Genomic DNA, 15,224 nt, shown 5'->3' on the forward strand with positions numbered 1-15,224 from the left:
CAACTAAATTTCCCAGGAAGGGCTGACAGACCAAAGGTTCAAAGTGAAAATAATACAAGATACAGTAGTGTTACAAATAGGAAATTAAGAAAATAGAGAATTGATTAAATAGGCTGAATGGATTAATCAATAATTAAAATTAATTAATGATCAAAATAGTAAAGATAATCAAACAATATACCCAAGCTTGGTATAATTAGAGGCACTTGAGCTCTTGGTCTCTGGTGCTGCTTAGGTGAAAAGAGTAATAAATCAGGCACACTGGGTCAAACAAGTATTTATTAATGACAATAATACTCACTAAAAAAACAACACAAAATGCATCATACTCTATGTGCAAACACGGTGTCCTGGAGGCCTATATCCTGACCAATCACAAAACCCAGACTGGAAACAAGTATTCATTTCCTATAGAACACCTACAGAGGCCAACAAGAGAGATAAACCTGCCTCCTAAACTTAACGGAATATGGCCTCAATTTCTCTCTATAAAGCTGGATGCTACAAAGTGAATAAGAAACCTATCTTCCTATTCTAAAAATGCATTTACTAACCCAGAGAGACCATTTTTAACCTAGGGATTCTCTACAGAGGAAGTCAGAGTAAACAAAAGACTTCTTAGCAAGGTTCAAATACTTAACTAGAATCTGATCTTTAAGGAAGACATGAACAAGGACCTCTCGCCTGGCACACACCTTGGCTTCTGCTTGTGTTTTTCTCTCCATCCCTTGTCCTTCCTTCACAGTCTGTCTTTTTATGCTGTTTTTTCTGGACTGATGATTACTCTTAATGATTTACCAAAAGCTTAATTAACCAAGGTAAACCAGACGATTCCTTTGATCAATGTGTCACAGACCCAGTGCAACTTGGTAAACGTTTCAGTTCCTTTCTTGCTCTGCAGCTCCAGAGAATAGCACATGTTGACCACTGACTATACATGTTTAAGACGCCTCAATAACCACTTCCAATAACTGTAACAATACCAAAATCAATACATTTTGAGAAATGTTTAATTATGACCTTAACTTTATATTGACTCAGCTGCAAATACACCAAATAATACTAAACAAAAGAATCAAATTATATAGGTTATAATGCAACCACATGAACATAAAGACAGGCACATTTTAGTTAATTTACATACAGGTGCATATTAATAAACCAAAAGATTTGAGCATTATTACAAGACAAAAGTCTTACATTTTGGTAAATCATGCTAATACTTATAATAACCAGTAAGAGAGCACACTTTAACACATTTGAGTGTTGTGAATGGAATTAAATTTAGCTAAATCAGTTTTTTTATCTTTAGACTAGTCTGCTTCTGGTGTAAAATGATTATGGAATGCAATAAATGCCGTATTTGAGTGCTACATGATTTTTTTTTACAAAAACCTCATTATAGCTACTTTCAGCATGAAAAAATACCTGGTGGATTTCAACTATAGAAATGATTACTTACTGTTATAGGAAACGTCACAATGTTGTTTTGCACTAACAACTGGTAAGTATTTCAAAAACAAATATGAGTTTAAAAACAGTCTTGCTCTATGCTGCATTTCTTAAACCACAGAGTACAAAAACCAGTCCGTTTTTTTTCATAAATTATATTAATTAAGTGGTAAAGCAACCTTGGTTTTAGCCATGTTAAATTGGGCCTAAGTGAAACGCATACCTGTAAATAATGGATATATGTTTGTATGATTGCCATTAATCTGATTCTCCTGTACTAGAACTTGGCAGTTCTTATTGGTATTTTTTTATCTTAACAAGAAAAAAGGACCACATATATTTGTTTCAGGTCTTTTGCAATTCTAATGAGCAAACCATTTTCCTACCTGACTTTCTGCCACATATATTATGCGATTCAATGTCTGGACACTGAAAAGCTATGCAATTGTACTTTTCATCTGAACATGTTTTGAAAAAAATAATATATTTTCCATGATTCTTAAAGACCATGAATCGAATAAACTAAAATTACCATGACAAGCTCAACAGGAAGTAGGGTTCATTCTTTCCAGGTTTTGGCAATGATATGCTTAAATCAATATCTTTCCTTCCTGATTCTTCCAATGACATGACATACAAAATGTATGTAAACAGTTGATTTTTAATCTAAGAATATAACTATTAAAACATTTGTTCTCAGCCCACATCAATTTATTATTTTATTACATTTACCTAACGCAGCCGCAAGCACATGCCAAGTGAGGACTGCGTTACTAACTTATTTTAAAAATTCTTAGTTCCAAGCACAGCTCTGTTATGACTATTAGATTTGCAGAAATACCTGATTTTTTTCCCCCACCATTAAATTCTGCCAAACGTCAAGGGGTTCAGCTTGACAGTTTGCACTACAGCCGCAAACTTCTGGGTTCACTTCTGAACACCGCCCGCGTGTAATTTGTAAGTTCTCAGCAGGTTCAGAGAGGTTATTGATAGGCTTCCCACTTCCCACCTTAAAGACTTGTAGATTAGGTCTGACCACTTATTCCAGATTGCACCCTAGAGTTTATTCCCTGTTCCATGCATCCAGCAGTAGAGGAAGAAAACAGCTCCCACGACAGCTTTCAAACTCAGGGGGCCAGGGGAAAATTTCAGGAAAAATCAAGAATTTATCAAGCTTAATTTTCTTTAATGCACCAAGATCTCTACTAAAGAGGTCTGTATTCCAAGGGTGTTTGGTCTCCCTACATATCAACAGTGTTAACAGATATGCAGAGCAATTACTGCTTGATCCCAAGATCCAAACATCCCTGGCACTTAAACCCACTATCCCTGTATCCTCTGAGTAAAGACTATAAGCAGCATGAGTCACTGAAGCCAAAAATAATCTGGAGAAAGACAAGTGTAAAAAAAATATATATTATTTGCACAAATCTTGCAGTGGTTGTCAAAATACAGGAGCAGCAAGAGCGAGTTAGAAGCACGTGGGCAATGCAATCTGAACATACCTACTTTTCCATTTCATGCAGACATGTCCTTTCAAGGACTTTACATTGTGATTCAGCTTCAGTTTCGACAAGACCTCTACCATTGCATTTCTATAAAATAATACAATATACACTGCTCTCTCAAAGGTCAGGGTTACAGCATATTGGTAAAGCAGTGACAGTTAGCGTTCAGTAATGCATTTCTTTAAGTCACACACAACAGAGAGCAGAGACAAACAAAGGTTTTAAAGAAGTATAACTGCAGACACCATCTGCCTTTTTCCCTCGAATTAAACTACCACTTAAATCAACGTTTATGGATAATCATTAAAAAACTGTTTTATTTTAGTGATAACAACTGACTAAGGTCAGGAACCTTAGAGCCTAATGGATTTTTTGGGGTCTTGAACAGACATTCAGGGAAACAGATTTGGGGTTTCCACTGTCTTGCCATTAGATCCATGTTATGTTTCACAGCTACTTAAGCCAATACAAATTGCTTAATACTATATTTCTCAATATTTAGATGTAATTACTTTGATTAAATATACAGACAGGAATTAAATGTAATTCAATTCTTATGTAGATAGAGTGTATAAAAGGAGCCAGTTATAAAACCTGAAATGGATAAAACTAGTCTTTGACTCCCTACAGTTAAATCATCAGCTATCATTAATTTGATACAAACTATACAAAAGACACAAGGTCAAGACTGATCACATGTGACCCAGGAGGAAGATTTAATCCATCTTCCTAGTGTGAATTAAAACTTCCATGTTCTTAAAAACAACAAAGAACTTAATATTAATAAGATTTGTTTGTTGAAAGTGTGTAAATTATTCAGATAGAGCTTTTAATTTTGAAGGTTTCATTACACAGATAGGGAATAACATGTAGAAAAGCAAATATTTTAGGTTTTTTTACATTTCCAAGAAATATTTGTGATAGGTTACTGTTCATGAGTAAGAATATTTGGAGAAACTATACTAAAAATCTGAAGTAAATCTTATGTTTATTACGATTCTGCTCCACATGAACAGCTCTTACAGCAAATTTACAACAGTTTTGATTTGAAAACTTTGAAAACAAAAGTATCCAACAGTCTACGATATGCTATTCAACAAAATGTGATTCAAATACAGTTCCTTGTTATGTTGTTTCAGTATTTTTTTTAGTCAATTGAAAATGTATTGATTTTCTACAAATTAAATGTAAGACTAGAAAAGAAATTGCAGAAACACTAACAATAAAATTTACTTCTTACAACATGATATTTTAAATACTAAAAAGTAACACTTAAATCCTTGTAAACGTACCTCATTTTGAAGTTCATCATCAGTCTTCTGTGATGCCAGCATCTCAAACAAGGTGGTACAAACGTCTTCAGCACTGGATGATCCCATACTTCCATGTAACAAATACTTCTCGACCTCTCGATGTAAAAAAGAGCTGTCTATGTTTTGAGTGAATTCGACACTTGCATTCTCAACAGTGCCATTTCTCAAGTTTTCTTGCTGATTGTTTAGAAATTTGTCATAGTTTAAACTAAATTCCTTTGAAAGCTTTTCATCGTCATTTTTTATTGGCAAATATTCTAAGTAATCTAATGTATAGGTGTCAAACGAAAACATTATATTTTTGCCAAAGGGAACGTGGTCCTTAAAATGGCTTGAGCTGTGAACTTTGATAAATGTTTCTATCTGCGTCTCATCAAAGAGAGACACAACTCTATTCACTGCAGCACAGGCAGCATCGACAGACGAAGAAGGGAAGGGTCCAAACATCTGTCTGATGGCTTTAGTCTCCTCATGGCCAACTTGGTCCTTATTGCAAAACAATTTGAAGATGAAAACTGCAGCACTTTCAATCACTTCCTGTCCAAACTCACTCCCAACTGTGAAAAAGAAAAAAAAATGTTTAGAACATTTTTGCAAAACAGTTTACAATGCAACATTCGCAGGGATCAGATTCGGGTCCATCAGAGCTTCATTCAATGAAGAGATAGGTATAGGATAGTTTTTACTTAAATAATTGCAATAGTTTAATTTTACATGAAAACTGCTGGTGCATTTATTTAGTACAACAACGTGTTTAAATATCAAGGGATGTTTTAAAGCACAAAAGATTTTAAGTGAGAGTTATTTCTGAAAGTCAGTGAAACTATTCATAAGGCTGGTGATTGCTCTACCACAATCATAAGTATCATTACAGTGCAGTCAATGCCAGATGAGTGGACCATCATATTCCTGGCTTAGTCACAGCTTTGCCTCAGGTGAATAAGATATATATGTAGCATGTATGCTACTTACTAATAATAGCCTATTTGAGAATATGGACAAATTTTAACTGTGTAGAGATCCACTTGCGATGACAGGATTAATATTTCTTTAGCCTGTCAAATATCCAACTATTTCTAACTGCTTTATCCAATACAGGATAACAGAAGAGTAGGAGCCTATACCATCAAGCAACAGGCATAAGGTAGGATACACCAGTCCATCACGGGGCACATAACGACTCAAACAAACACATAGTCACACTAGAGACAATTTTCCCAGAAGTCAATTAAGATGCCTTTGGACTGTGGGGAAAAAAACAGAGCCCAAAAGAAACCCATATAAAGACAGGGAGCGCATACAAATACCAAGCAGATAGCAACTCAGTAGTTGAACCCAAGTCCCCAATGCTGTGAGGCACAATACTGCACCAGGGTGCCTATCAGATATTCCATGGGAAACTAAATTGTTTAAATTTAAGATATCACTTCAATAGAAAAAGCTAAGCTAAGGAACTTAAAAAGAAAGACCCTTAAAAAAAATAATATTTTGCAAACACAAGGTTTGAAAAAAGGAAAAATAAATGTGGAAAGTCATAAATCACTGGCAAGTTACTCATATTGTTTTATTTTAAGTTCTTTTATTTTATTTTTACAATAGCTATTGTACCTTACTTTGTGCTATCCCTTAAGAGAAAACCAAAGAAACATATCATACAAGATATTATATTTCTCTCTCATTTATTTTAGTATGACATTGTATATATGACTGTTGTGGCATGGAGGCTAGTGTAAAAGAAGAAAACCAATAATATAGTTAATATAATAAAGTTGAGAAGTGGTGAAGGGTTAAAACGTTAAGTTAGATGGCACATACTTTAACACCTTTCCAAACAGGATGCCCTCCTTAATCCAAATGCTAACTCAGTCCTTCTATTGGGGTCTCTCATTTTCCTTTGTAAATTTATTAATTATTCTTAATACTCACTTTGATCTTGCTTCGCAGATTGAAAAAGCAGTATTACTTAGTTCATATCATTCCTTTCTTACAAAAATGTGTAGCAAATTACTATTACTCTTTTACTTGACTGAATTGGTCTGGCTAGACTTAACCATCAGTGGGCTAACTTTATAGTCATTTAAAATAATACAGTATGTCCTAAAATGCATGTTAGTGTAATTTCAAAGTGCATTACAAACTGAAGCTGTTTAATGTAAAATGGAGACAGTATTTCAGACTTTTTAATTACTTTAAATCCTTTTAATCGGTTCTGTTTTTTTGTCTTTAGTCCTCCAGTTACTTTTGCAGTTCTTCTTTAATTGGGCAATTATCCTTGCTGCTCGTTATTCTTTTTTTTTGGAGGGGGGTCAAATTTGCAGAAAAATAAATGAGAAGGTATTACATTTGTGCAAAAACAACTCTGTATGGTTCTGTACATCATCTAAACCTAATGAGCAAAGCAAAGGCTTTGATGACCTGCAGCAAAAGAGGCAATCGTTGCGTTAAAAAGTCGATCTTTTCTAAAGTCAATGTTTGAAGGAACAGAGTGATGCAGGATACGTTCTTTTACATTAGCCATACATACATTTTAAGTAGTTGATGTTCACCTAAATGAGAATTGTTTAATCTCTAAGAAATTATACCTACCGCTACACCTGCAGCTCAAATGATCCTTTGATTTATAATATGATTAGAGGGGTTCTGCTCAAGCCCAGAACTGTGATACTCCATGGGTTTTATAAAAGCTGGTCCAGTTAAAACAAAATTTAAAATTCTTTTTATGCATTCCATGTAAGGATGGAGTACACCCTACTTCAGTAAAAGTATCTAATATAAATACAAAAATCAATAAGAATATGATATCTGAATAACTTCAAACTGTTTTGCACTTGTATTTACACATTGCCCTAATGCACTGATTTTTTAACTTTGTGTTCACATTACATTCCTTTTGAAACGCCTTCTTTCATATGTGGTCAATCTTAATCCAAACCTTGTGTTAACCAAACCTGAAGTAGATGAATGCCTGCTCCTGTCCCAGCTGACATCCCAACCAAACTAATTTATGATTATTACTGAATGCTTTCAAGAGACACCAAAGGATCATAGTATCCAGTCATACATTAACAAGAAAGGTTATCTTAGATCACACTTAGCAGTCTTGTCAGTTAAGCTTTATGCCAGGGCAGGATGATGCTGGTGCAGTGGTTAGCATTGCTGAGTTTGTATTTTCTCCTTGTTCACATGGGTTTCCTCCGGGTACTCTGGTTAAAAAAACATACTGAGAGGCTAACTGACTTTTGGGGAAAATCTGCCCTAGTTGTCAGTGTGTGCCCTGCGAATGACTAGCGTCCCATCCGGGGTGTACCCTGCCTTGCGCCCGTTGCTTGCCGGAATATGCTCTAGCTCCCCCGAGACTCATCACTCATCAGCAGAAGGAATACAGAATGGAAACTGAGAAACATCCACCAAGATTTCTGTTACCCTCTGTTCGCCAAAGTTGCAGTATCCTGCATTAAATAAAACCTAGGCAATTCGGTGTCAAGAAAAGGAGAAATGAATGTTAGATTTTATAATCAGAATGATATATATATATAAAAATGTTAGAGTAAATGTTTTTAAGAATGAGTGGGATTGTTATTTGTAGGAGTTTAGGGAGTCTATGGGTCTACCCTCCCGCTGTAATACCAGGGAAGATGTGATACAAGATCTGCAAAAAAAAGTTGTAATGTGACAGCACAGCAAGGGTGACAGGGGAGCATCCCTTCCAATGTTTAGAGTTGGAATTACAACCTGTTCATCAGCAATGCTGCATAAGAATGACTGTACAAAAGCCACATCCACTTATCAGAGGCTGGGCCAAAATCAAAGATTCCAGAGCAGTGCTTCTCTACTCTGGTCCTGTTAGACAACTGTCTCTTCTGGTTCTTGCTGTAGACAAGTTCTTAATCGAAAGTAAATTGATTTCAAGTTTCTATTGTAAGTGTGTTTTTTAAGTCTTCTCTCAGCTCGTAAAAACACGTATTGGGTTTGTAATTGGTATCAGCCCTCTATCAATTCCTGAGTTTCAGCATTTCCCTTATTCAGGTGTTAGCTGAAATACAATCAAATGGACTTAAGCAGGAGGAAAAACAAACACTCATTATGGGAGTGTGTGATACATTATCATTCCCACCACTTCTCATTGATCACCTATTTAAAAAGTCTTTCTTAGTCAGAAATAAGGGAACAAATTCTTAATTAGCAAGTTGTGGACAGACTGCACATAGTAATACCGTACATGTTGAAATTGTTGGAAATAATTTACTTTGACTAAAGAATCTTTAAAATCAAGGACTTAGTGCAGAAAGAAATCGAAATATGTAAGCAGATCAATTAGCTGGTGTGTGGTGAGCATTCTGGCGCACTATGGCTGCCGTTGCATCATCCAGGTGGATGCTTCACATTGGTGGTGGTGGAGGGGAGTCCCCATTTCCTGTAAAGCGCTTTGAGTGGAGTGTCCAGAAAAGCTCTACATAAGTGTAAGCAATTATTATTATTATTAATATTAATATAACTTAAGGCATCAATTAGCTCCATTGCTTAAGGGCCCAGATGGAACAAAAGCCAGCAGATACAGTGATCTCTCAGGACCATTATTATGATGATTATGATCACAGTATAATATTATAAGAATTTTAAAGTGACACATTATTACATTTTTAACTCATTTTGCTTCATGTTGCCTTCTTCCCTATTTCATCAGGGATGTGAATAAATCCGGAGGACACTATAGGTCAGTAGCTTCTACATTCAAAGACTTAAACTTCAAGATGTGGATTGTTCTGTATCTTATTATTTTTTTTATCCTTATCAAATACATAAAACATAAATATGCAGAAAAGCTCCACTTTATCAATATTCCAAGCATCTTCATCCACATAATTCCTTCTTCAAAAGGAAGGGGATTTAAATTTAAATTAGATGAAGTTTAGTGTCTTCACTATTTTAGCCTGATTCAGGATTGCCAGCTATTTTCTTTTCATTGACCCTCAATCTGGAATCAGCAAGTCAGCTCTGCTTATTAAGCACCAAAGAAAAGCAGCACTCATCATCTGAAACAAGCAGCCGCATGCCATCCACTTCATCATACTGCAAGTGCACTGCAACTTCATTCACATCTCACTGCAATGGCAACAGCAGACCTGCACAGATGCCTCTCAGTGAAAGCACTGCAAGCTCACAGGCACCAGCAAGAACCAGAGACCACAGCCTGCTGTGCAGTAAGCTGAAGAAAACCCTGCCAGCCCTAGTGGTGTTCTGCATTTTTTGCAATGTCCTGTGGGAAATCCCAGTAACACTGGGTAATGAAGCAGACAAGATTCCAAATAACAATCTCTGGGGTGCAAGGCCCATTTGCACAAGACATTGTTGCCGTGAAATTCAAAGCGGGGCAGCTGACAGTTGAACTTCCAGAATGGCTTGATACTAATATACCGTACATTGTCTGACTGAAATAAGCTGATTGCATGGCAAGAACCGAAAAGCACTTACCCAAACGAAAACCATTCTGAAACAAGAGTGTGTCCCCAGACGTGCTTGGACATCTGACATTTTATGAATGCCCTTTCAAACCATTATGTTATTTTTGTATGTTTCTGGTTGCAGCTGAAACTAAATCATGCATTTGCTGAATACAGAAACTGAAAGAGGTGAAAGAACCCTGAAATGCGCTACCGTTTGCCTGGATATCACATATTATCCTTGAGTCTCATGTTGTTGTAATCCACATCCCACTGGTTTCCTTTTTCACACTAAACTAGAAATTCTGCTCTCTTCAACAGAAAGCCTTACCCCCCAGCCAGAAGGCTTTGATACATCTTTCTGCTTGAAGTACTAATCTCTCACCAGAAACACATTTAGAATTAAATAAGAATTCTACGACGAAAACAAGTAAAAACAATTGTGTACTTTTGTGTACTATCTGTGACTTAAGAAGAATCATGACTACAAGGTTATTCCAAGCAATTTTTGGTGAAGTCATCTGATCTAGACAGCATTGTTTCTATAGTACCACCTTTGCGAATGTTAAACAATATTTTGTTTGTAATATGCAATTAAAAAGGTTTAACGTTAACAAATTTGAGAAACATTGCTCTTTTTGTATGAAAAACAGCCTTAAATAAAGAGGCATTTTCAGAAGTAAACAAACAACCTGAGACTCTTATAGGTCACCCTAGACACAAACAGATGAAGGACAGATGAAGTCAGAAAATGACTTCCTGAACAGTCATGCCACACACACAAATAGTAGGTTCACAGGAACTGAGAAACTCTGCAATACAGAGCACAGCTGGCCATAGCTAGAAACTTTACAGTTGACTTAATAGGATGAACGTTCAGTTCAAAAGCGGCCAAATAGAGAAAAGTTTTCTGGAGAAAAGTACAGAAAAGTAATTGATGAAAACCTGCTGCTCTCTGCAAGAAAACTGAAACTGTAACAAAAGTTTACATTTCAGCATGACATCAACCCAAAGCACACAGCCAGAGCTACACTGGAGTGACTAAGGAACAAAAAGGTTAATGTCCTTGAGTTGCCCAGTCAGAGACCAGATTGAAATCCAACTGAAAATATGTGGCATGACTTAAAGATTGCTGCCCATCAAGACTCCCCAAGGAACTTGACAGAGCTTTAACAGTTTAAAACAAAATAGTCAAATATTGCCAAATCCAGGTGTGTTAATTTGGCAGAGACCTTTCCCGACAGTCTCACAGCTGTAATTACTGCCAAAGGCCCTTCCTTCAAGTGTTACTCCTAGGAGGCAGAGACTTCCCCAATCATGATATTTCTGTTTTGTAGTTTTAAATATAAATGTTTGGTTTTTGTGAATGAGGGAAAAAAATCTTCATTTAAGTCCATGAAACTCTGAGTCTATGACAAAACTAAATGTGAAAAACAATCCGGAGGTATAAACTTTCTAGAGGCCATGTACTCACATATTTAAAAGAATAACTTTTTAATTTGTTATTCTTCAAGCAACACTAGGAATTACAGCACTTCAGAGAATGCAACCTGAGACTACACATCAAAAAGAAAGGCTTTATGCATTATTACTGACACTAACTCTTCTTAAACCTTGTGTCCTTGTAAAGCTCACCATTTTTCTTCAGTGTTCCAAAAGGAAGTTACGAGAAAAAATTACCTATCTGTCGTGCTGTCTGAAGCACAATTTTCAGATTTTCACTGGCCGCCTGTTGGTCTCTCTTCTCTAAATGCTGGCTGATGAACTGAGCAATCATTTTCCACGTGACGCCTTCTTTGGAGAAAGCTTCCTGTCTTTTCAGCCTTTTGGACTAAAAAAGAGCAGACAATATTATAATACTTAATCCATGTTTAAAAAGTTAAAAGTTAAAAAGAAACCAGAAGAAAATAAATGAATAATAAAATGTCCAAGAAGACGCACTTGCATATGAACAGTGTGCACAAATATCAATGTCTGCATTTTAATTGATTATAAAAACATTTAAAAATATGAATAAAGAAATGATTAAATAAATCAAAAACCAATAAACAAGTATCTGGTAGTTTGGCACTTGATAAAAGGCCAGAGGTTAGATAAGAAGCCAACTTCTGAAGGAAATGTTGAAGGAAAACTGGCACTTTTACTGTTGGGAAATAATTACTAGGTAAATAATAAATGTGGTACATTTGCATGTAGCCAAAAACATAGTTCTTTTTCATAATACTAACATAAGTGATCAATACAAAATTGATCTGGGTCAACAGTTTAGCCTCTGTTTTGTCTTAATACACAATAAATCATCTGAATGTACTTCTGTTTGGAGTTTTCCCCACTGAAGGGAAAGTAGTCAAGTATTTTAACTAAAACATGTATAGAGTCTTTTCTAAAAGATTTAACTCATTAAATGTACATAATATCTTTGACCCCCTTGAGAAAAAAAACTGTAGTCATACTAATCCATAACTTCCAGTGGAATGCCACACAACATCAACTGTTCCAAAACAAAATGTTCAGTCATAAAGAATAAAATGCAAAAGTAAACACTTCTTTATTAAGTAAGGCTGTCATTCTTTGAACTTCATTCCTTCATACCTTTGACCAGTAAGACTAACACTAGTGATTTAACAGAAAGTAAGAGATAAGAGATAAGATCACTTTATTAGCCATATACAATTTCGTTCATTAGGAATTTGTCTTTTCGCATACCCCAGCTTGCTCTCCATGAGACACACAGGCACACAGTCAGGGAGAGAGAAGCTTGGGGTCAGAGCGCAGGGTCAGCCATTTATACTGTGCCCCTGGAGCAGCTGGGGTTAAGGGCCTTGCTCAAAATCCCAACAGAGTGGGATTTCTCTGCCAACCGCGGGATTTGAACCGGCAACCTTCCAACCACAGGCACAGATCCTTAGTCTGACCTTATGAATTAGTGATTTGTGACACTAATTCAGTGGTGACTTAGTAATAGGGCCATTTAAAACATTATGTTCTTGCAAAACACCCACTAAAAGTACTGCATTATAATGTAAGGGTTTAATATATTATTAGTTGTAGCATTTATTAGTTTACAAAACCAAAACTGAGGACAAATTAAAAAATAAAAAGCATCCACAAGATGAATGTGTTTAACTGTAGAAATTACTGTTTCATCCTTGGAATAAAGTTTTAGAACAAAACCAGTTCTAAAATATTTCTGATTTCCAGAAATCCAGTTACTTCAGTAATGTTATTAGAGGAAAGTGTGATAAAATCTCAATTTATGAGCAACAGACTCAGCTTTAGTAAATATTGTCTGAAAAGTCACAATATTAACTAATTTTTTGTGATTCACCAAATGTTTCACTTCAGAAAGCACTCACCTTTAAATCACTGGGTTCTCCTGTGTAATCATCTTGCCTGCTGACATTTGAGAAGGAGCGCAGAGCTCCAGTAAGACGAGGTTGAGCCATTGATCCCTGACTCAATGATCCATAGGACGCCAAATGAGTTTCTGCCACAATCTACAAAAAACTGGAAGAGGAAGAAGAGATGGTTAATATTGTTTCACCGTTAAACACAGCAGCATTCCCACATTTAAATTACATTTGGCAATTCAAATTATTCCTCACAACTACAAAAAAAGATTTAATTGTTTAAAAAGGGGAGTAGCAAAGGTTTAGGACAAACACACATTAAATACATCAGAAACTACTACTTATATATAAAATTAAAAAGAAGAGAAACATATTTTAAAATAATGTGAAAATAAATAACGAAAAGAGACAAACGTTCTTATACGAAGTTAGCGATGTCACAGAAAACTAGGAAAATATTTACAGCATTAACAAGTCACGAGAGGAATCTGACTCCATTTACTTCACAGGACACAGAAAATTGGACTGATATTATCTTAAATGTCAAGTCTCCGATTTGCACTAGTTTTTCACCACAATGCTTAAGCTGGCGCCAATATATATATACATATTATAAAACACACTTCATCTTGATTGCTTTCTCTTGTATGTTAAATATGATATCACACACGAATGTTAATGGTTTCGATATTCTTTCAACCAAACAGGGATGAGTTTCGTTTTACAGATATTACAGTGTTGAAGTGACAGAAATGTTTAGTTATAAATGTGCCTAGCAATTATTTTTCAGAAAGAAGGCCTCAATCTAACAACTTCATAGATATCTTTACAAAAAGAAAATGTGGCATACTTCGTGAAAACACAAATGCGTACTAGCTTTAACATATATTCAGTGATTCAGTTGTCGTCAATACCGGTTGTAGAAAAGAAAAAAGTTGGGGATTTACACAACCGCCATCTGTTTAGACTATATGTATGGTCATTCCACTCACTATACATTACATACAAGGCTTACACATGAATAAAAACAAAAATTAAAAAGAATTTAACATATGGAATCTGTACAGCCCGATATAATGAAACTCACTCAACCCACGAGATGCTGTTAAACTTGCAGAAGTGTACAGTTGGTCATTCTCAACAGAGGCTGCGCGACTCTCGTGAGGCTACCTGGGAATTGTATTTTTGTACTCCTTTGATGTCTATGACATGACGAAAACAGGCCACCAGTAGAGAACTACAATACCCAGGTTTATATCACTAGGAAGTAATTTGTAAATTTTAGCAAAGCCGACAAGGCATAAATAGTAGATACTGGAAAGTGCTTGTATTGTGATAGCCTTAATAAAATGTTCTGTTTGAAAATCCGCGAACGGTTTTGAAATATGATCAAGGGTTCTCTGCATATGAAAACGGAGATTTTAGAAATTAGCTATATTATTCTCTCTGACAGCGGTTACTGAATTTAAAAATGGTGAAAATTTTGCACGAAGAAGCGAGTTGTAGGCGTGCTTAGGAAAATGTTATTAAAGCGTGCGAAACCACGTGTTGTAATGTCATTTCAGAATTACTAGTATATAAATCATTCGTTATGTGTATTTGTATAGCATTTATCGAATCGCATTAATGTTTGGTAATAATTTCAACTATTTAGTAGTTAATATGAAAGTTCAGAAGCAACCCGTAGTGCCTACTCTGCCTTTTAACCATGCAGAAGAATCAGACCGATGGCACCTAATTTTCGTTAAAGCTTAAAGGTATCCTGTTGTGGATTGTAAATGTTTAAAGCTACAGAAGCTATTTACTGTATGTATTCATGCTCGAAAATGGTCAGACGCGAAACTTATGTGGTTATCCGCCAAAGGAGAGTTCAGAACGATGTTTTAAAAATACTTTGCAAACGTACTGAATGTGAATTTGTAAAACTGATCTCTTGTGATCAATGTATTTTCATGGAAGATGGTCTGCAGCTAAAAAAAAAAAAACTGGATTAAATCAAACCTTGCAGAAAATTTAGATTTCTAGTAAAGCTTAGTGACGAATTCAGTGTTTGTCAGTTGTACCCCTAGATTAAATAAGACATTGTAGATAAATAGGATAGGACTCGATCTTTCAGGTCAATTCATTTCCTGGAATCGTCTCATAATACTACAGTACCTG

General features: G+C 35.6%; 1 protein-coding gene across 2 annotated transcripts in view; it reads right to left on the bottom strand.

Moving 5' to 3' along the window:
• The window catches only part of ascc3 (activating signal cointegrator 1 complex subunit 3), a 372,889-nt gene extending 358,665 nt beyond the window's left edge, over positions 1–14,224 (bottom strand). Inside the window, exons 1-4 of one of the 2 annotated variants that reach the window (XM_069178640.1) lie at positions 14,152–14,224; positions 13,071–13,221; positions 11,395–11,545; positions 4,253–4,830 (exon numbers count right to left, since the gene is read on the bottom strand). In XM_069178640.1, coding sequence (XP_069034741.1) covers positions 4,253–4,830; positions 11,395–11,545; positions 13,071–13,160 — 819 coding nt within the window. In that variant the 5' untranslated portion in view covers positions 13,161–13,221; positions 14,152–14,224. The remainder of the gene's footprint in view (positions 1–4,252; positions 4,831–11,394; positions 11,546–13,070; positions 13,222–14,151) is intronic. The other variant, XM_069178641.1, reaches the window with a different exon arrangement.
• Between the last annotated feature and the right edge of the window lie 1,000 nt (positions 14,225–15,224).

Source organism: Lepisosteus oculatus, chromosome 2 (assembly GCF_040954835.1).
Source record: "Lepisosteus oculatus isolate fLepOcu1 chromosome 2, fLepOcu1.hap2, whole genome shotgun sequence".
NCBI lineage: Eukaryota > Metazoa > Chordata > Actinopteri > Semionotiformes > Lepisosteidae > Lepisosteus > Lepisosteus oculatus.